Source organism: Sus scrofa, chromosome 3 (assembly GCF_000003025.6).
Source record: "Sus scrofa isolate TJ Tabasco breed Duroc chromosome 3, Sscrofa11.1, whole genome shotgun sequence".
Taxonomy (NCBI): Eukaryota; Metazoa; Chordata; class Mammalia; order Artiodactyla; family Suidae; genus Sus; species Sus scrofa.
In genome coordinates, this window is record NC_010445.4 from 16590166 (window position 1) to 16612342 (window position 22177).

General features: G+C 42.5%; 1 protein-coding gene and 1 pseudogene across 3 annotated transcripts in view; both read right to left on the minus strand.

The window, feature by feature from the left end:
* The window catches only part of CRCP (CGRP receptor component), a 93057-nt gene that overhangs the window by 61217 nt on the left and 9663 nt on the right, over positions 1–22177 (minus strand). For all 3 annotated transcript variants that reach the window (XR_002342337.1, XR_002342338.1, XM_021086359.1), the window contains exons 3-5: positions 20045–20143; positions 16611–16705; positions 1577–1634 (exon numbers count right to left, since the gene is read on the minus strand). Coding sequence is in view for 1 of the 3 variants with exons in the window: in XM_021086359.1 (XP_020942018.1) it covers positions 1577–1634; positions 16611–16705; positions 20045–20143 (252 nt within the window). In the remaining 2 variants the exon portion in view is untranslated. The remainder of the gene's footprint in view (positions 1–1576; positions 1635–16610; positions 16706–20044; positions 20144–22177) is intronic.
* On the minus strand, positions 1641–8246 carry LOC106509670 (annotated as a pseudogene).

Here is a 22177-nt window from a genome sequence, read left to right on the forward strand (position 1 = left end):
ACGCATAACATATGTTGCTGATTAAAGGTGGAGGAGACACGACATGTGATCTTTAACCCAGAGGGACAGGGATTAGTTTCTTGCTGTTTTGTTTGTTTTTTTTTTTTTCCTCTTTTCTAAGCTCAATCTCCAACACAGTTGAAAGCATCAGAATAATGAGGGTATAAAAAAAAAAACGACCTCTATTTAGCCTAAAGGGCTGTTCCCCCAGAAGGCACCCTTTATGGAAGGAATTTTTCTAATTTAATTTTAGGTGCATTTTGAAGAGCAGAAACAACGAGAAGACAAGCTTTAGTCAAAAATTAAATACCACACAACCCTTTCAAAAAAGGTTGTTTTTGGTTTTTGGCTGTACCTATGGCACGTGGAAGTTCCTGAGCCAGGGAATGAACTTGTGCCACAGCAGCGACCTGAGCCGCTGTGGTGACAATGCCAGATACTTAATCTGCTGAACCACATGGGAATTCTAAGGGTTTGGGGTTTCTTTCTTTCTTTTTTTTTTTTTTTTAGCAATTCTAAATATCAGGAGTATTTTTGGCCATTTTCTTCCACATTTTTCTGAAGGAAATTTGACAAAGCTAAATACTTCTAAAACTGACTTTGGAGACTGCTTTATTCTCCATCTTAATTCTCCAGCCAAAGTTTTTTACTGGTAGTTGGAAGGCCTGCCTAATATTTGTAGCTTACCAATGAAAATGCCACAGGCAGCAGATGCCAATACAGCAACCACTTGGTGTGTGCTGCCGGTTCCCGTTTTCACTTTCTCCGTATACAATCTTTGCCTTCTATGCTGGCTTCCCCAGTTCTAAAGCCTTACGCTATGATTGCAGTTTAGACCTTGCAAGTGCTGAGGTTCCACTGAATGGTTTTATGCAGGGAAACAAGACCATCAAATGTACAGTTTTAGAAAGTAAACTATGATTGTGGCGTAGAAGATGGACAGGAGGGGGCTGGACTGGAGGCAGGGAGGACAGCGAGAGGACAACTCCAAGGGCCGAGCTGAGAAATGGTGACAGAAATCAATGCAATGCAGGAGGGAGAAAGAGACGGCAAGAGGAAACAGAAGCAGCAGAACCTGGGATTGACCCACTGGGAGAGAACAGGAAGGGACTGAACTCTGGGACCCAAGCTTGGGAGACTGGGTCCAGAGGGTGAGCATGTGGGGAAGTACGCATCTGCTCCATTAACCAAGAGAAGATATGGGAAGGGTTGGAGGGTGGGAGTGGGGGAGAGAACTCCACCAGAGTCACGCTGAATCTAATGTTTTCATGCAGCATCTGGCTGGCAATAAAGAACTCCTACGGAATGGCCTAGGACACTGGGGAGACAAAGAGCTGCCAAGTCAGAGCCCCAAACTCTACAAAAAGAATTCCATTTTCTCCAGTCTCATCCTGTCCCCAAGTCCATACTAACTAGGATCAAACTGGTGAGGTCTCCTTTCACTTATAAAACGGGAGGTCTGGCAGTCTTTTCAAGTAATGGCTGTTCCTGGCTGCTCTGTGCTCAGCCCTTATGACCCTTTCTCCCTCTGAGACCCAGAAACCAGCCCGCCCAAGTTCAAGCCTCCTTCACGTACCAGCTGGATCTCAACAGCAGTCATAGGTCTGTGATTCAGCAGCTGAAGCTTTTCAGCTCTGTCAAAAGAAAAGCACAGAGCATTTAAAACTCTCATACCCCTAAGGATCTCAAGTCCTGACCAAGCCATTTAGAGAACACTTGGTCAGATAACACATGGAAGAACAACTTGGAAGGTGGCCCTCAGTTTCTTCAGTCGTAAAATGAAAGAATGGGAGCAGGAGAGTCCTATGTCAGTGACTCTTACTCAAGGACACAAATGTGTACTGGCACAGAGGCTAAGGATACAGAGGCTTGGACTGTAAGAAATGCAGCAGAAAGCACAGGGTTTTTTAATAAATTTTATTTGGAAATAAATAAAATAATGCTTTCTTAATCCAAATAATAGAAAGTAAAGATAAACAAAATAATCTTGGTTGGTCATCGCTTAGAATTCTTTCTTGAGATTAAGATTAAATGTTACTCAGATTTGACCTGACCTGTTATCTTACTAAACAAAAACAAAGACTCTTAAGGGGATGGGAGTTAATACACAGTAGTATAAGACAAAGTCTTATGTCCTCAAGGAGTTTACAATCCAGTTGGGGAAAGAAGACAAATACAAGCAAACTTTAACAAAAATTTTTTTTTTTTTTTGCTCTTTAGGACTGCACCTGTGGTATATTGGAAGTTCCTAAGCTGGGCAATGCTGAATCCTTAACCCTGAGCCAGGCCAGGGATAGAACCCACATCCTCATGGATTCTAGTCGGGTTCATTAACCACTGAGCCATGAAGGGAACTCCCCAAAAGATTTAAGTAACAGTTGAAGATACTAATTATTGTCCGTCACAAGACAATATACAGCTCACTGCTGAAAGGGAGGTTGAGATGTGTGGATTCTCAAAGACGACAGGACTTGAAAGAAAGACTCACCCCTGAGCAGGTGATAATTCACCTTTCAAATCAATTCAATATTTAGTGAGCTTAAACATATTCTGGAATAAAGAGAAGAATAAACCACCATTCCCATCGCCAGGTCCAGGGAAGCAGTGCCAGGTCCCCACGTCTCCCTAAGCCTTGGTTTCATCACCTGCCAAACACGAATGACTTAGCTATCTTACAAGGAGGTTATGAAGGATGAAAATCTTGCCATTTATAGTGGTGGCAGCTACCACTTGTTACTTACTTTTCATATGGCAGGCACACTTACCTCAGACTTGATGCTGAGGTGGTAAATAAATAATGTGCCCAAGGCTACACAGCTAGTAAATGGCGGCGCTGGGACGCTTGCCATCAAAGCTCGAATCCTCCAGCCACATGCTTCTCGTATTCACAGTGTGCACAGTGACGACTGACCCTGTCATTTCTCCACAAACAGCAGTCACTACTAAGGCAGCTGTAGTTAAGTTCAACTCCTCATAATCCCCCAAACATTTACTCTAGGCTAAAAGAGGAAGGCATCATAAAGGGCCCTCTTGCACTGGGCCCTTTAAGGATTTTCTAGGGGAAAAGGATGAGAGAAATGGGCAGTCAGGGCACAAACAGCACAAGTAAACTCCCAGAAGAACTAAAAATTCATGGAGTTTTAGGAAATGGCTGCTAGAAAGGCTGTGGAACACAAGGTTGAATGAGTCACATGGAACACCACCACTAAGGGCCATGACTCCCGAGAGGCTGCATGTTACTTTGTAGACACAGAAGAGCAACCAAGGAAAGGACTGAACACCTTGCTGGGGTGGAAAACCTGTGAAATGGAAGCACTTCCAGGTGAGAGAAAACAAAAGCTGTGAACTAGGGCGTCAGCAGCAGGGATGGCAACCAGTTTGGACCTGTCAAATGTTCCCGGTCACTCTCAGGTCTAGTCAACAGGACCTGACAACTAGATTGGGTGGGGGGTAGAGTGAAGGAAAGGGCAGAATTGAGGTTTACTGTCAGATGTTTAGTCTGTTTGGAAAAAAGGTATTTACTGAAATTTGAATTTGAGTTTGTGGTACTTTTGAAACAACAACGAAGAGGTCTCTGTTAAACAGTCTGTCCAGTTCTGGTTCTGTCTAGAACTAAAGAAAAGAAAAAGACCAGAGCTGGATTTATTATCAAAGAGTAATGTGAAACCACAGGAGTGGACACCAGCATTGAGAGACCAGCTGCAGAGGAAGTGAAGAAGCAGGACAGAAAACCACAAAACACCTCCATTCGAGGGGCCGGGAGAAAAGGTAGCAAAGGAGAAAGGAGTGAAGAGAGAAAAAGGGAACCCAGGAGAGTGATGTGATGGAAACCAAGAAAGGAAAAGTTCAGGACAGAGGGTATCATCAACAGTGCCAAATGCTGAAGACAGGGAAGTAGGTTGATAGTGGAGAAGGTGCTGGATTTCCCAAAAAGGCGGGCACTGGTGGCCTGGGCAAGTGGTTCAGTGGAATGACAGTAGTTCAATTCCAGAAAACAAAAATCAAAAGATTAAGGATCCCAAAATGTTCTTAGGCCTGATTAGATTTCACGGAACTCAAGTCATTTTGGAGTGGGGCGTTCACAAGGACCCCATTAACCCAGCACAGGAATTCTCGGGAGCCATGAGCGCCTGCATCAGGCACTCTGACAATCAATGGTAACCAATTTGTGATCTAAAAATTCCCCTTAATTTTGCTCTAAAGTCATGAGGCTTTTGAAAGGCAACCACATCACTGCCCCTCATATTTTAAACTGTTTTATGTATAGTTTGTGTTGATATCCTTGGATATCAGAGAAAGTCCAGTTTTTCTGGTACCAAAACAAATTTGGGTTTGGTTCATGTATAGAGAGAGACCTTTAAGGAGGGTCCAAAGGCACTCTCCATTTCTGCCTACGAAGAGCCAGAGCAGAAGTACTGGGGTTTGTGCTTCTGGCAGAGTGGGTCTAAGAGGATCCTCGTGAAAGACGAGTTAAAAGATGACAGCTGGGAGAGACGGAAATGGGCCTGCGTGGCTTTCTGTCCTGCACCACCGAGTCAACGGAGACTGGTGGGAGGGAACGGGAACCTAGGGCTGAGGGTGGGATACAGAGCAAAGGGCAGAAGGGAAAAAGCAGACAACCAACATGTTTCCTTTATAACAAGTAATAGATATCAAAGGCTTACAGGAGATTAAAGACCAATCAGAATAATTTGGCAACTTTAATTAGATGATCAAAGCTCTCTCCAAACCTAATCTGAGGCTGTATTACTAAAAGCAAAGACCCATATGGGACAGAATTACTCCAGAGGGACTAAAGGAAGATCCTTAGGGCTGCTTCACCCACATTCATTTTATGAACGGATACCTCTCCTGCATCGAAATGCTCTAGGAAGGCACTGCTACCACCACGTATGTGGCTACTTATTAGGTATGAAAAGTGACTGACAGTTTGGGCACCAGAAAGCCATCCCAACAATGTATGCCTAAGCCACCACTTCAGGTTAATGTGAGAAGCTATGTGATGTCTTTCCTGGCACAGAGGTGCATTTGGTTCCTCACTGGATGCTGAAGCCACCATGTGAGTCACCCATGAGGCTTCCCTTCTGCTGAGTTGTAACACAATGGCTCCCTGCATGACTGCACGCTGAGCAGTGCTGGGAGGACACCCTGGGGTGGAGGAGGAACGCTGCCAGCAGTAGCCTCAGCTCCGAATCTGGACCTGCATCCCACCCTCCTTGCACCACCAGCACTGCCGGACCAGCTGGAGAGATGGGAACAACCACACATTAAGCTATGGGGACTGTGGAACCTAAAGTGCTAACAGCCACAGACTGGGCCATGGGAAGATACTGTGAGGGGCCAGGAAGAGCAGCTGACATGGTGGGGACAAGGCGAGGGCACAAGGCTCAGACCACAGCTCTCCGAGCAGGCAGGCAAAGCATCAAGATAGTGTGGGGCCTGAGGAAGATGCAAGATCCATGTGTACACTGAACGCCCGGGAGGCTGGCAGAGTAGGTCTGCTGTGGTGGACGCTGACCTTTGCTGTTCATGGTGGCTGCAGGTCCAGTTCAGTTCAGTGTCATGGACAGAAATAATCTCTTGACTGAAGTAAAAAGGCCTCAGTTATGGCCTGAGGAGGGCAGGTTCTGGAGGGAAACTGAAGCATGTCTGTTGCTAAAGAGACAAGCAGTTGGAGAGGCTAAAATTACAGGAGAAAGGGAAAGACCCTCAAAAAAACCCCACGGTTCGAAGTTCCAGTAAAAGGGTTCATGTTCCACCGAGATCACAGCAATGTGGGGAAAAAAAGGCAAATGTGAGGAGACGTGAAGGGAAAGGAGTTCATTTTGGATAGTCTTCTCAGCGAAGCCGAAGTGAGGTCACCATCTAAGAGGTCTGGATGTGAAGAGGGTTACAGGACTAGGAGCTGCAGAGACCTGAGTACAGAGGAGACCTGCGATAAGAGCAGCAAGCAGCTTGCGGGCCCAACCGAGTCGGAAATATAGACCCTCCCTCCAAACAAAATTATTTCTCTTAACCATCACCATCCAACACTATGAATAAAAATAAAAAGCGGGAACAGAGAAAAGACATGGCTGAATAAATGAGCATCTCAGCTACAAATCAATCAAAGCAACAGAACCAGTTCACAGAATAGTCATTACCCTGCCTGGCTGTGAACTGCTGGAGAAGTGTCTGCAGTGCAAAAACGATCTTGTACGTCTTTTATCGACGAAAACATTAACAGCGGCTCCCTGAAAAACCCAACCTGGGTGTCAAACCAACCAAGCAAGCCCTCTGCTCTGCACTCCAGGAGCTGAGCCCTGCTGAAAAGAAGTCACAGAACCACACTGCTGCAGGTGCCAGGTTTGGGGGCAGGGGCTAGAAACATCCCCACCCCCACCCGGATTCATAACCAAGCTTATTTTTATCATCTCTACTTTCTCCCCTTCACCTCTCAACTCACTGCACTTTAGCTTCTGCCCCAAGTGATCACCAAGACTGTTCTCGTTAAAGGACTCCATGCTTCTCTGTCCTGCCCTCCCCTGTCTCTGCGAGACCTGACATTGCCCATCACTCCCTCCTTAAAACCACTTCCCCCTGCGGCTTCCACACCATTCCTTCCTGCTTCTCCTATCTTCCTGACTATTCCCTCCTACCTCTTCCTAGGTTTTCTCTTCTGCTTGCCTCTCTAAGATTCCATGGTGCCATCTTTCATCCAAGGAATCCATGTTTTCAAGCTGTGTGAGCTGAGCTCCAGACTTCTGTAACCAATTGCCACCAAAAGATCTCAGACACATTTAAACTCAACACACCCCAAAGCGATCTAACTATCCTTCCGAACAAGCCAGCTCCTCTCTCTGTACATCCCATTTCGGTAAAGAGCTAAACGCACAGGCCAAAAAACTGCGTCACCCCGACTCCTCCCTCTCACCCACTGCCCCATATTAAGGCACCAAGAATTACTGATTATACTTCTTTCATGATGTCTGTCTCCCCCCCCCACCATTTCTACAAGCCACTTCAATTCTTCTTGGTTAGAGGACAAAGGCCTCTGAACTCAAAGACTTTTTCAATCTATCTTCATTCTAACAAGTGAAGTTGTGGCCATTTTTTTTTTAAATGGCCACAACTGTGGCACAGGGAAGTTCCTGGACCAGGGACGGAATCAGAGCCGCAGCTGTAGCAATGCCAGATCCTCTAACCACTGTGTGAGGGGTGGGGATTGAACCCGCACCTCCACAGCAACCCAAGCCACTGCAACTGGATTCTTAACCCACTGTGCCACAGCGGGAAATCCTAAGGTATCTTTTAAAAGATGAAAATCTGATCATCTCATTATCCTGCTTATCTATCTTCTCACTGTCCTCACAGTTTTTGGTATAAACTTTAATTTCCTCAGTTCAACCTCCAGAAGCCATTGAAATCTGGTCTTTGTCAGTCTCCCTAGGTTCATATGTCCTCACATTCCCTAACCACGCATTTCCCAATTGAATGAAACCACAAGCTCTATATAGGAAAACATCAGATACTTCCAGATTCCAGGCCCTAGCACTTCATGCTCCCTTTGCTTATTAGAAAGCGAATGCTCACCTATCTCTGGCTGACTCTATATGAAAACCCAGCGTCACTTCCTACTGACAAAATGATACACTCAAATTCTGACACTTTAGTGTCTAATTCGTCCCCACTGCCATAGCACTTACACTGTATTTATTCATCTTTGTACCTGCAACACCTATGACTAAGATGGCATGAGATAAGTGTGATCTGAAAAATAAATTAAACAAAGAGCTAGAGAAGCACAGACTTGCAGAAGTTCTAGAGGGAGACAACTGTCAGGGCAGGCGAGAGTAAGGGGCAAGCTTCCACGTTCTCTAAGCAGACAAAGTAACCACATTCCAGATATTAAGGAAACCTTCAACCCATCCATCTGCTCTGACTTTTGCTGGCCCCAGAGATAAGAGTCCCAAATATGGTGCCAAAGTCCAAGAGTAATCTGTGCACAGAAGAATCTCTTTTGGGGACCCAAGGTTATTTATAGACCTACCTAAGCTGGGGCTCAAAGATGAGACCTTCCAGTCCTGGCAGACACAGCTGTACATCTTAGGGAGATCTCAGGATAAGATCTGGGACTGCAAGCCAGGCTGCAGCTTTTATTGTTTTGTTGTTTTTTTCTTTGAGGGGCTGCACTCACAGCATATGGAAGTTCCAGGCTAGGGATCGAACTGGAGCTACAGCTGCTGGCCTACACATCAGCCACGGCAATAAGGGATCTGAGCCACTCTGTGACCTACACCACAGCTTGCAACAATGCCAGATCCTTAACCCACTAAGCGAGGCCAGGGATCAAACCCGCATCCTCAGAGATACCACGTCAGGTTCTTAACTGCTGAGCCACAAAAGGAACTCCAGGTGGCAGTTCTTAAGAACCAAGTGCCTTAGGCAAAAAATGTAAATGATTAGAGTACCAAATTCCTTGGGGGAATTAACGTGCTACAGGTAAAAATGACACAGGACTTCAAGTGGAGTCTCAAGACTATCATTTTGCTGGATAAAGCTAAAAGGCAAATAAAACATTGTTCCTACCAAATCCTCGAAGACTCCAGTGGAGGTTTTTAGCAAATTAGTGGAGCTCCAGTTTGCATTACTAGGGCCAGACCAGTTAAGGGTATTATACTGAATCTCCTCTTCCTGAGAGGATGGTAGAGAGAAACTCTATCAGGGGAATAGTCAGACATCAGAATGAAAGAACACATTAGCAGGTTCTGTTATAAATGTGGCTCCCATCTGAAACTGTGCTGGCTAGCACAAGATGATCCAGGTCTTAACAGCATATGGCAAGCAGCCCCCTGAGTCACCAGGCACTGAGGCCAAATGAATTCCAATGGGCTGCAATAGTTGGCAACCTTCCAGAGGAGCCAGGCCCAGCGACAGTGAAAGAAGCCTACCAGTCCCCTCTACCGGTTGTTTTCAGAACAACACTGCCTGCAGCTTTTGCTTCTGACAGTCAGAACCTATATAACCCACCAAAGAACCAGCATGTTCATCTGTCCCAGGAATCAAACACTTAATGAAAAGGGTCAAAAAGGACTTCACAGGAGTTCCCGTCGTGGTGCAGTGGTTAACAAATCGGACTAGGAATCATGAGTTTGCGGGTTCGATCCCTGCCCTTGCTCAGTGGGTTAATGATCCAGCGTTGCCGTGAGTTGCGGTGTAGGTCGCAGACGCGGCTCGGATCCTGCGTTGCTCTGGCATAGGCTGGCAGCTACAGCTCTGATTAGACCCCTAGCCTGGGAACCTCCATATGCCACGGGAGTGGCCCAAGAAATGGCAAAAAAAAAAAAAAAAAAAAAAGGACTTCACAAACCCTCAAATTTAGGATCACAGTGCAAAAAGGAACCTGATAAAAATCCTCCTCTGGGAGTTCCTGGTGTGGCGCAACAGGATTGGGGGATGTCTCTGCAGCTCCAGGGCACAGGTTCGATCCCCAGCCCAAAACAATGGGTTAAGGATCCAGCATTGAAGCAGCTGTGACACAGGTCACAACTGTAGCTCGGATCTGATCCCTTGGACTCCATATGCTACAGGGTGACCAAAAAAGAAAAAAAAAAAAAAAAATCCTCCTCTGGGGAATTCCTGCTGTAGTGCAGTGGGATCAGAGCTGTCTATACAGTGGCTTAGGCCACTGCAAGGTATGGGTTCAATCCCCAGTCTGACACAGTGGGTTAAAGATCCAGCATTGCTGCAGCTGTGGCACACATCACAGCTGAGGCTCGGATTCAGTCCCTGGCCCAGGAACTTCTATATTCCATGGAGCAGCCAAAAAGAGGAGAAAAAAAAAAACCTATGAGTATCACAATCTGCTTTAAAATTTATATAGATTATAGCCAATCATGAGTAAGCTTGCAAGGCAATTCATATTTGTAGGCTTCTTGGAAGGAACTGGGAAGCCAAATATCAGACAAAGGGCTGAGAAGAGGTCTTAAAAATCAACTATTAGGACTTTTGTGGTAGGCAAGTCCACTAAAACCTCTTTCCGCTGTTTACAACAACAACAAACTCAGGACAAAATACAAAAGCAAAAGTCTGGACTCTGGAAACAAAAGTAGGTGGACTGGGAAGGGAAACAAAACTCAAAAAAAAGAACGAGTTGTTGCTGGGGACAGATATGAGTTTCTTTCTTTTCGCTTTTTCTTTCACAAGCCCTGATCCTCAGGACCGCCCTTAGCAGTGCTGCCCTAAGGCAGTAGCTCCACAGACAGTTAAAACCCCAAGAGAAACTCCATCTTTCTGGCCAGAAGATTGAGAAAAGGGGCCCCAGAGATCTGGCGATCTGGGTAAAGCCTACAACTTGAGGGCAGCTCCTTTGGGAACCCTGACAGTGGGTGTGGCCAGGAAGGGAGCCAGAATGTGGTCCAGAATGCCAAGGATTATCTTTTTCTCCCCTTTCTTCCTTTCTCCCTCCCTTCTTTGCCCCAAGATGGCACCAGTAACAAATGCACACCTGGGCAGCTGAAGCAATGAGAGAAATCTAGACCCAAAAAAGGGCACATGCAGGCCAGAGAGTCTAGGGGCAATCCCAGGGAGGAGAACCAGAGAGAGGAGTCCTCTAAATCTGAGTAGCAATCAGCACAAGTCCTAGGTTCCCCTTGAGCTTTCATGTACAGAACAGCCCCAAACAACAAAGAGACGCAGCACAGCAAAGACCCTGAGAAGTGAACAAGTTAAACCACAGCTCCAGTTTTATAAGCAAAAAAGATCCAAAGAAGCACAGCAAAGGTTTTAAAACCTAATCTTTTTATACTGAAATCCTTGCCATGGAAGCCAAGAAAGACTTGAGGTATGAACCTAACTGCTAAAAGAAACAAAAAAAGGCAACATTAACTGGAGGTGTTTCACAGGAACCAGAGCTCCAAAAAAATACAATATTCAAAATGTCCAGGGTACAATATAAAATTAATTCAATGAGGAAAATACCACTCATTTTCAAGGGAAAAGATAATCAACAGATACCAAACTTATGATGACTATGATGAAGGAATTATAAGACAAAAAACTTTAAGGTAGCTACTACTACAGCGTGGTATAAGTAAACGTTCTTGAAATGAATGGAGTAATAAAAATTCTCAGGAAAGAGACAAAAATTACAAATAAATGAAAAATTTTAGAACTGAAAAAGATATGAAAATTAAAAAGTCACTAGGTGGGCTTAATAACAAAATAGAGTTGAATAAAGAGTCTGCAAACTTATAGATAGTTCAATAGGAACTACCCCATTTGAACAAGAGGAGAAAAAATGAATAGAGAGGATTCAGGGAAGACAGCAGAGTAGGAAACACCAGGAATCTGCACTCCCCCCCCACCACCTGCACAACAACTGTCTAGACAACCGGACCTAAATGTAAGATGCAAAACTGTAAAACTCCTAGGAGATAACACAGGAAGGAGAAAACCTAGATGACCCTGCACATGGCAATGACTTTTTAGATATAACACCAAAGGCACAATCCACAAAAGAAATAATTGGTAAACTGGACTTGATTAAAATTAAAAAACATCTATCTGCTCTGTGAAACACAAAGTCAAGAAAACAAAAGAGAACTTCTCCTGTGGTCCAGCAGGTTAAGGATCCGGCTTTACGGCGGCAGCTGGAGTCACTGGCCCGGGAACTTCCACATGCCATGGGCACAGCCAAAAAAAAAGGGAAAACAAGATAAACCACAGACCAGGGGAAACACTTGCAAAAGACACATGTGATAAAGGACTGTTATCCAAAATACAGAAAGAATTCTTAAAACTCAACAATTAAAAAAAAAAGCCCAATTTAAAAAATGGGCAAAAGAACTATTTACAATAGCCAAAACATGGAAGCAACCCAAGTGCCCACTTACAGATGACTGGATTATAATATATATATACACAGTGGAATATATATATATATGTATGTATGTATGTGTGTGTGTGTATACACACACACACACACACACACACACACACACACACACTGGAATATTACCCAGCCATAAAAAAGAATGGAACACTGCCACTGCAGCAATGTGGATGGACCTAGAGAATTATTATGTGCAGTGAAATAAGTCAAAGACAAATACTATATATCACTTATATGCAGAATCTAAAAACTAATACAAATGAATATATATGCAAAACAGACTCACGGATATAAAAAAAAAAACTTGCGGTTATCAAAAGGGAGAGGGGAGAGGAGAGAGACAAATTAGGGGTATGAGATGAACTGATACAAAATACTACACACAAAATAGAAAAGCAACAAGGATTTACTACACAGCAGAGGGAATTATACCCACTATCCTGTAATAAACTACAATGGAGTATAATATGCAAAAATATTGAATCATTAGGCTGTACACCTGAAATACAATATCGTAAATCCACTATATTACAAAAAAAAGAAAGAAGAAATAAGTGGATGAAGGATGTTAATAGGCAGTCCATAGAAAATGTTTAAAGCTTTTAAACATTGAAAGAGATGCTCAACCTCATTCATCATAACAGAAGTGCAAATAAAAATAAGGTATCGCTTTTTCACCCAGCCAAAAAAAAAAAGACATGAATAGACATGACACCTCACCAAAGATATACTGCTGACAAATAAGCTTATGAAAGATGCTCCACATCATAGGTCATCAGGGAAATGCAGTTGCAACAATGAAATACCACCACCTACCCATCAGAATGGCCAACATCTAGAACATGAACAATGCCAAATGCTGATGAGAATGTGGAGCAATAGTAACTCTCATCCACTGATGGTGGAGATGAAAAATGGTAGAGCCATTGTGGGAGACAGTCTGATGGTTTCTCACAAAACTAAATATACTCACTAAATATAGAACTACCATATGATCCAGCAATCCCGCTCCTGGCATATAGCTGGACAAAACATTCATTCAAAAAGAAACATGCACCCCTGTATTCATTGCAGCACTATTCATAACAGCCAAGACATGGAAACAACCTAAATGTCCACTGACAGATAAATGGATTAAGAAGATGTGCTACATGTATACAATGGAATACTACTCAGCCATAAAAAAGATAAACTAATGTCATTTGCAGCAACATGGATGGAACTAGAGATTCTCATACTAAGTGAAACCAGAAAGGAAAAGACAAATGCCACAGGATATCACTTATTTGTAGAATCTAAAATATGGCACAGATGATCCTATCTACAAACAAAAAGAGAACATGGCCAAGGAGAACAGACATGAGGTTCCCAGGGGAGAGGGTGAGGGAGTGGGAAGGACAGGCAGTTTGGGTCTTTTGGATGCAAACTGTTTTATTTGGGATGAATGGGCAATGGGACCCTACTATATAGCAGAGGGAAATGGTGTGATTGGGTCACTCTGCTGTATAACAGAAATTGAAAAAGAACCGTTATAAGTCAACTATATATATAATTAAAAAAAAAACAAAAACCTAGAAGTTCCCGTCGTGGCTCAGTGGTTAATGAATCTGACTAGGAGCCATGAGGTTTCGGGTTTGATCCCTGGCCTCGCTCAGTGGGTTAAGGATCCGGCATTGCCATGAGCTGTGGTGTAGGTCGTAGAAGCGGCTTGGATCTGGCATTGCTGTGGCTCTGGCGTAGTCCGGCAGCTGAAGCTCCGATTCAACGCCCAGCCTGGGAACCTCCATATGCCAGAGGTGCAGCCCTGAAAAAAGACAAAAAAAAATAAAATAAAATAAAATAACAATAATAAACCCTAAATATACTCTTACCATACCATCAAGCAACTATGCTCGCTGGTATTTAAGCAAAGGAGCTGACAACTTTTGTTGACAAAAAACCTGTACACGAATGTTTATAGTAGCTTTTTTCCCCTATTTTTTTATTACAGCATAGTTGATTTACAATGTTGTGCCATCTGTGGCTTTTTTTGATAACTGCAAAAACCTGGAAGTACCAAGATGTCCTTCAGTAGGTAATAGATTACTAACTGTGGTATAATCAGACAATGGATTAGTCAATGCTAAAAAGAAATGAGCTAAGAAACCCTGAAAAGGCATGGAAGAACTTTAAATGCATCTGAGAAAACTACATATTGTATGATTCCAATTACATTACCTTCTGAAAAAGCCAAACTATGCAGAGAGTAAAAAAGGTCGGTGATTGCCAGGGGTTGTGAGTGGGGTGGAAGGATAAATGGTTGGAGCACAGAGGATTTCTAGGCCAGAGAAAAGAAGCTGCATGATGCCATAACAGTGGATAATGTCATTATACATTTGTCCAAATCCACAGAATTGTACCAACACCACAGGTAAATCCTAATACAAACTATGGACTTTTGGTGTTAATGACGTGTCACTATAGATTCACTGGTTCTAACAAATTCACTACTCTGATGGGAGATGTTGATAATGAGGGGGAGGGAGCATACAGAAAATTTCTGTACCTTACCCTTAATGCTGCTAAAACTGATCTAAAAACATGAAGTCTTAAAAAAAAAAAAAAAGAAAGAAAAAGAAAAAAGGAACAGAGATGATTCTGTAAAGGTGCTAGAGTAGGAAGTACCAGAAATCTGTCTCCGCCCCCCCAAAAAAATGCACTGGCAGATCCCGTCTGACATTAACTATTTTGGAGCCCTAAAGTCTACTGAAGGCTTGCAACTTGCAGGGTAAGTTTGGAAGGTAAACAGCAGTTAATTTTGGTCAATTTTAGATCTTAGCACAGTAGCAGCTGCCCATCCCCCAACGCCACTGGCAGGTAGCTGTGCACACAGACTGTGGAAGCTCAAGAGGGCAAAAAAGGATCTTGTCCTCCAAATATCAAGGATCCATGCACTAATCACCAATTGTTGCTTCTGATCACAGCGATGCAAGTGCAAGCAGAAGGGCAGCAGCCACTGTCGTAGCACCTGCCCAGCACTGCTGCAAGCCCCTCCCCCTCCAGCTGAAGTGACTTCTAGGACTTAAAGGGCCAGCATCCTTTCCACCCTCTTCCTTCTTCTTTTTCTTAAAGCTCAGATGCTAAAAGCTAGGACATTCAAAAACAACTGCCTATATACAGAAAATCAGAGAGTGACTATGAATGCCAAGAAAAAGGATTATACTCAGAAAAGGCCTTGAGTTTATACTTAAGGCTTATCGTTAGCACAGAGACAATCCACAAAATACAAAAACAGCAAACAATAAACAAAACCCAGCATGCCTGGGGAAAGGAAGAAAATCTGATTTCCAGAGTTACCTGATTACTTAACGTCCAGTTTTCAACAGAGAAATCACAAGGTAAACAAACAAACAAAAAACAGGTATGACCCACTCAAAGGAAAAAAATATATATCAGAAAATGTCCTTGAAAAAAAATCTGATGGCGGAGTTCCCATCATGGTGCAGGGGAAACACATCTGACTAGTATCCATGGGGATGCAGATTTGATCCCTGGCCTTGCTCAAGTGGGTTAAGGATCTGGCATTGGGTGAGCTGTGGTGTCGGTCGCAGACATGGCTTGGATCCTGCACTGTTGTGCCTGTGGTGTCAAAGGCTGGCAGGTACGGCTCCAATTCGACTCCCACACTGGGAACTTCCATATGCTGTGGATATGGCTTGAGAAAAAAAAAAAAAGAGAGAGAGAGAGAGAAAGCCAAAAACACCCTGATGGCAGGTCTATAAGAAAAAGGTTTTAAAACAATTGTTTTAAAGATGCTCCAAGAATTAAAGGAAAACATGAAGAAAGTCAAGAAAACAATGTATGAATAAAATTGAAATATTAATAGAGACAAACAAAAAAACAAAAGAAATTCAGGAGCTGGAAAGTACAATGACTGAAATGAAACATTAGAGAGATGTGAAGGCAGCTCTGAACAGGCAGAACAAAATCAATGCCCTTGAACAGGAAAAGGAAAAAGATCACGGAAAAGTGGACAGAACCTATGAGGTCTATGGAACACCATGAAGTGGACCAACACACACATTTTGGAAGCCCCCCGAAGGAAAAGAGGAGAAAGGGGCAGGAAGAATAAGTGAAGAAATAACAGCTGAAAACTTCCCAAATTTGATGAAAAACATGAATATAAACATCTAAGAAGCTCAATTCCAAATAAGATGAACTCAGACCCACGTGGAGACACACTGTAAACAAACTTGAAAGACAAAGACAAAAACAGACTCCTGAAAGCAGCAAGAGAGAAGTGACTTGTCATATACAAGGGAGCCCATTATTAAGATTATTGGCAGATATATCATGAGAAACTCTGGAGGCCAGAAGGTAGTGGGGCCAATAAACTCAAAAGTGCTAAAAGAAAAAAACCTCTCAAGTAAGAATGCTATATCGAGCAAAACTGCCCTTTGAGAATGAGGGAAAGGAGTTCCTTGGTGGCTCAGCAGGTTAAGGAAGAGTGGACAGAATATTATCAAGCCATTTTTACCCCAAGCAAACACGAATGTCTCATGATTTAATTCATCAACTTTATTCTAAATCTCAGCTGTCTCATCTATAATCCCATGATCCTGCTGTAAAAGAGCTCAGAGTATTAATCATAATTCAAAACCCAACTAAATATAAACACACAGTTGCTGAGGATGCCTTTTGTAAGCTAACGTTTTCATTACCTGTCAATATTTTCCCACTTAACATATTTTTTACTTACTTGGTCAACTTGTGGTTCTTCATTGCTGTGAGAAATTCTCTTACAATCTCAGGACTCTGGTGCCTACATGGTGTTTTTGATATGTATTTTAATGTCTATTAAAAAAGAAAAAAGAAAAGAAAACGTAAGCATAAGACAAACAACCCTGAATGAGAAAGAGAAAGTAATGGCTGTAATTTAGTATTCTAAAATTTTGTTTCAAAAATCTGCTATAAAACAAACGGCTTCAGGCGAGTCAACCTTTATATAATAGGAATTCCTCAAAAAGAAAACCAGTAAGTAGAACAAAAGAAATAATTACTGAAATTAAAAACAAAACAATTTTAGAGTTCCCACTGCGGTGCAAGGGGATCAGCAGCATCTCTGCAGCACCAAGGTACAGTTCCATCCCCGCCTGGCACACTGCGTTAAAGGATCCGGCTGCTCGAAACTGTGGTTCAGATCTGATCCCTGGCACAGGAACTCCATGTGCCACGGGGCAGCCAAAAAATAAAAAACAAACATGAAAAACCTTTCTGATCTTAAAGAAAAGACTCAGTCTGACAACTGAGCTGTCATATTTCAGAAAAAGTTTTATAGATAGGGAACACAAAAAATAAAATAAATAGTCACAAGTACATATACATACAAATGACTCAATAAATGGATTGAAAGGAACAATTCTTTCTTACAGAAGAACTCTAAAAAATAGAAAGAATGAGAGAAATAAATCACCATTAGAACATGGCACCATAGAGTTCCCGTCGTGGCACAGCAGAAACAAATCCGACTAGTATCCATGAGGATGTGGGTTCAATCCCTGATCTTGCTCAGTGGGTCAAGGACCAGAGTTTCCATGAGCTGTGGTATAGGTCACAGACGCAGCTCAGATCCTGAGTTGGTGTGGCTGTGGCATAGGCTGGAAGCTGAAGCTCCGATTCTACCTCTAGCCTGGGAACCTCCATATGGCGGAGTGCAGCCCTAAAAAAAAAAAAAACAAAAGAACATGGCACCACAGTAATAATTACTGCAGGAAGGACCCACCAATGAATACTAAAATTAATGGGTAAAACCTTAAGGAGAAGTCAGGTATTTACATAGTCTCAAAGCATCTTCTCCAAAATACTTATTAATTATTGTGGTAGTTTTAATGTATGTCCTCAAATTCTTTAATATCCCTCCCTTCAAAAGGTGAAGCAAGGGAGTTCCCATCGTGGCGCAGTGGTTAACGAATCCGACTAGGAACCATGAGGTTGCGGGTTCGGTCCCTGCCCTTGCTCAGTGGGTTAATGATCCGGCGTTGCTGTGAGCTGTGGTGTAGGTTGCAGACACGGCTCGGATCCTGCGTTGCTGTGGCTCTGGCGTAGGCTGGAGACTACAGCTCTGATTCGACCCCTAGCCTGGGAGCCTCCATATGCCGAGGGAGCGGCCCAAGAAATAGCAAAAAGACAAAAAAAAAAAAAAAGGTGAAGCACAATCCCCTTCCCCTTTGAACATGGGCTGCACTTGGTGACTCTTTTCTAATTAACAGGATATGGAAATGGAAAAACAGTAACTTTACAGTGGAGAACCAGGCAGATACCCCCTTAACCAAGTGATCAAAGTTAACAGTATCAGTAATAAGACACTGATATCACGTACTCTGTATCATGCAATGAGAAGGGCACAAAATAACTTTCTTTAAGGTACCATGAATTAAAAGCAAGAATTCTTAAGAATTAATAGAGTGCTAGTGAGCATAAACCAACTGCGTATAGTTATGGTACTTGATAGCTTGAAATATGGTTATAAAACTAATTACCAATTAACTTTTTTCTTCTTCGAAAGAGATGAGCTATATAACATAAAAGAACATGAATGAGTAAGTGAACTCTGGGGTTCTAAACACATGTTAAATGAACAAAATCAGATGAGAAGGAATGGTGACTAAAGTGCTAAACCCCTTATTTTACATAAAAGAGATTATGATAAATTAATGCAGCTTTTCAAATCTCTTTGAAAAGATAAAAACAGTTAAATCCAAATCTCTATAGAGAAAATCAGAACAGAAAGGAAATAACAAGAAAAATTTAAATGACAGATACAAAATTAAAGATCACATATAACAAACATAATGGCTTTGATGTTCTTTTTTAAAGACAGAACATATAAGATTGGTAGGAAATGCAACAAACTATTAATATCGTGAACTACTTTTCATTTCTTTATCTTTTTTGGTACTGAGTTTTCTATAATAAAAAGTATCACTTTCTCTGCAATAAAGAATTTGGTTTTTGCCAAAAAAGAAGATCTGGCCTTTACCCTCAGCTTCTGGGAGGTAACCTCCAGGCTCCTGGAATATTATACCCAATAAGAGTACCTGTCTGGGGGCCTTAGGTCCTACTGGATGGCCTTAACAAAGTTTGAGCCAGGGCTTTGGGTCATGCAGTATCAGCGGGGCTGGAGGCTGACGTGAACTACACAGGCAACCAATAATTCGATCATGCCTAGTAAGGAGCCCCTATAAAAACTGGACATCAACGCTCAGCTGAGAGTCCCTAGTTGGCGACATTCTGTGTATACTAACACACGCTGATTTCAAGAGAAACATGTACTGACTTCACATTAGAGGACAGTGGAAGCTCTGTGTATAAAAGTATCGCTCCTGGGAGTTCCTGTCGTGGCGCAATGGTTAACGAATCCGACCAGGAACCATGAGGTTGCGGGTTCGGTCCCTGCCCTTGCTCAGTGGGTTAACGATCCGGCGTTACCGTGACCTGTGGTGTAGGTCACAGACGTGGCTCGGATCCTGCGTTGCTGTGGCTCTGGCGTAGGCAGACGACTACAGCTCCGATTAGACCCCTAGCCTGGGAACCTCCATATGCTCGGGAGCGACCCAAGAAATGGCAAAAAGACTTAAAAAAAAAAAAAGCATCACTCCTAGAATCCCCGTTTGCTTCTTCCCTTGGCCAAAAAAATTTTTTTTTTTTTTTTTTTTTTTTGGCTGCCCCTGCAGCATGCAGAAGTTCCTGGACCAGGGACCAAAACCTTGGCCAGTTTTAATAAGTATCTTTTGTAAATCAATTATAATAATAAAAAAAATTGGAAAAAAAAATCAATAAAATAAATATCTTTTCCCTGTTAACAACCTATAAGTGTGAATGCAATATGCTTTCAGTAAGTTCTGTGAGTACTTCCAGAGAGTTATTAAACTGAGCATGACCTAGGTATCCCTGACTTGCAACTGGTATTAGAAGTAAGGACAGACTTTTGATTATTTCTTCTAACTTTGTAGCTGGCTAACCTCACAACTGGCTAAACCCTTTCCACTTCTAAAAACAGAACAAAAACTGGGTTAGAGTAAAACTACTCAAATCAGACAACAGGTAGTCATGACTTGGTGGCTAGTCATCAGCAGAATAAACCAACCCCCTTCAGTGGTAGTCGGAGCAGACCCTTAGGAAGCCTAGGCTTACTTCATATGTGATAGTATTCAAGTTCTGCTGCCCAGAACTGTGTTTATTCTTGCTGCTTTCTTTGCGCTGCTCTTTCAGATCAGTCAGTAACTGGAACACCTGAGAAGAGATATATAAAAGATTTTCATAAATAAATTTGAGAATTGTACCAACTTCAAGGTCAATGATTTTAAAGGATAAATAGAATAATACCCTTTTCTTCTCATAAACCCTCCCCACAGCTCCTGAATTAGAGCAAATGAGTCTGAGAAGCATCTTACATTTTTATTCATTTGTCTTTTTAGGGCTGTACCAGCAGCATATGAAGTTCCCAAGCTAGGGATCCAATCAGAGCCAGCCTATGCCAGAGCAAATCTGTGCAACTGGAATTTTGATGATCACATTTTAGGAAAATTTACTTTCAAATACTCAATATATTATTTTTGAGATCAAAGAAGATCAGTGACAATTGTTACTTGAAATAGTTTAAATAAATAAATGAATTTGCACTATCTGACTTAGATAAAAGAGCCTTTTAAAAACGTCAGATGGGAGTTCCCGTCGTGGCACAGTGGTTAACAAATCCGACTAGGAACCGTGAGGTTGCGGGTTCGATCCCTAGCCTTGCTCAGTGGGTTAAGGACCCAGTGTTGCTGTGAACTGTGGTGTGGGTTGCAGACGCAGCTCGGATCCTGCATTGCTGTGGCTCTGGTGCAGGCCGACAGCTTCAGCTCCAATTAGACCCTTAGCCTGGGAACCTCCATATGCCGCGAGAGCGGCCCTAGAAAGGGCAAAAAGACAAAATAAATAAATAAGTAAATAAAAATGTCAGGTGGGAGTTCCCATCGTGGCTCAGCAGTAATGAACCCAATTAGGATCCATGAGGATACAGGTTCGATCCCTGGACTCGCTCAGAGGGTTAAGGATCTGGCATTGCTGTAAGCTGTGGTGTAGGCCGTAGACACGGCTCAGATCTGGCGTTGCTGTGGCTCTGGCGTACCGGTGGCTACAGCTCAGATTAGACCCCTAGCCTAGGAACCGCCATAGGCCCTAGAAAAGACCAAAAAAAAGAAAAAACAAACAAACAAAAAAACAAGCTCATAGATACAGAGAACAGATTAGTGTTATCTAGAGACCAGGGCTGGGGCTGAGGGGTAGAGGTTGGGGGGACAAAACTGACGAAGGTGATCAGAAGTTACAAACTTCCAGTTATGAATAAATCATGGGAAATTATGTATAGCATGGCAACTATATTGTTAATAATACTCTATTGCATATTGGAAAGTTGTTAAGAGTAAACCTTAAAAAGTTATAACAAGAAAAAAAAGAATTACATAACTATGTATGGTGACAGATGTTAACTAGACTTATTATGGTGATCATTTTGCAATATATAGCAGCCACTGTGCTGTATACCTGACACTAATATAATGTTGTAGGTCAGTTTTATCTGAATAAAAAAAATTTCCTAAAATAAATGTTTTTTTAAAAAAAGATCCTGCTTCTCTAGCATGAAAATCTAGATTAATTTATTTCTGGAGAAGAAAAATTATGAAGTGATAAAAGTGGTTTACCCAAAGAAAAAAAAAGAACTTCAGATGTAAACTTTTCCCACAAGGAAGAAGCATATGTGTATCAGTGCTAACAAGAATGGGAGGAGTAAATCTCTCTCCTGCAGCAGGGAACTGAGAAAAACACAGACAGTAATAACAAGATACAATGCAACCCTTCCCTCGCCTGTCATTTCTTTCAGAAATAGTGGCATGCGACCCAATTAATGCAACGTTTCCTCAATGGATCAAACACTGAACACCTTCTCCAGAGTCCAAACTGAACAAGGAGGCTCCTAAAAGCCAATGGCTTGACCAGTGGCCACTTTCTTCCTGTTATGAGCAGCAACCACTGAAGATGAACATTTAGGAAGACAGGAATACAGCCCACTGGGTTCATTCTACTACCTTCTACATATATCACAGGGGAGACTCAAATCTCCTGTAAGTCTTTGTGAGTTTAGACCTTAATAGATGAAAAACTGACAACGAATATATGAATGGTTCTTTCTATACCTGAAGTTACTATCAGACAGTTTTGCCGATACCAAACGAGATCCAGGCAAAAAAGAAGGTAGGTAAAAATAATGTTCTATCCTCCTTC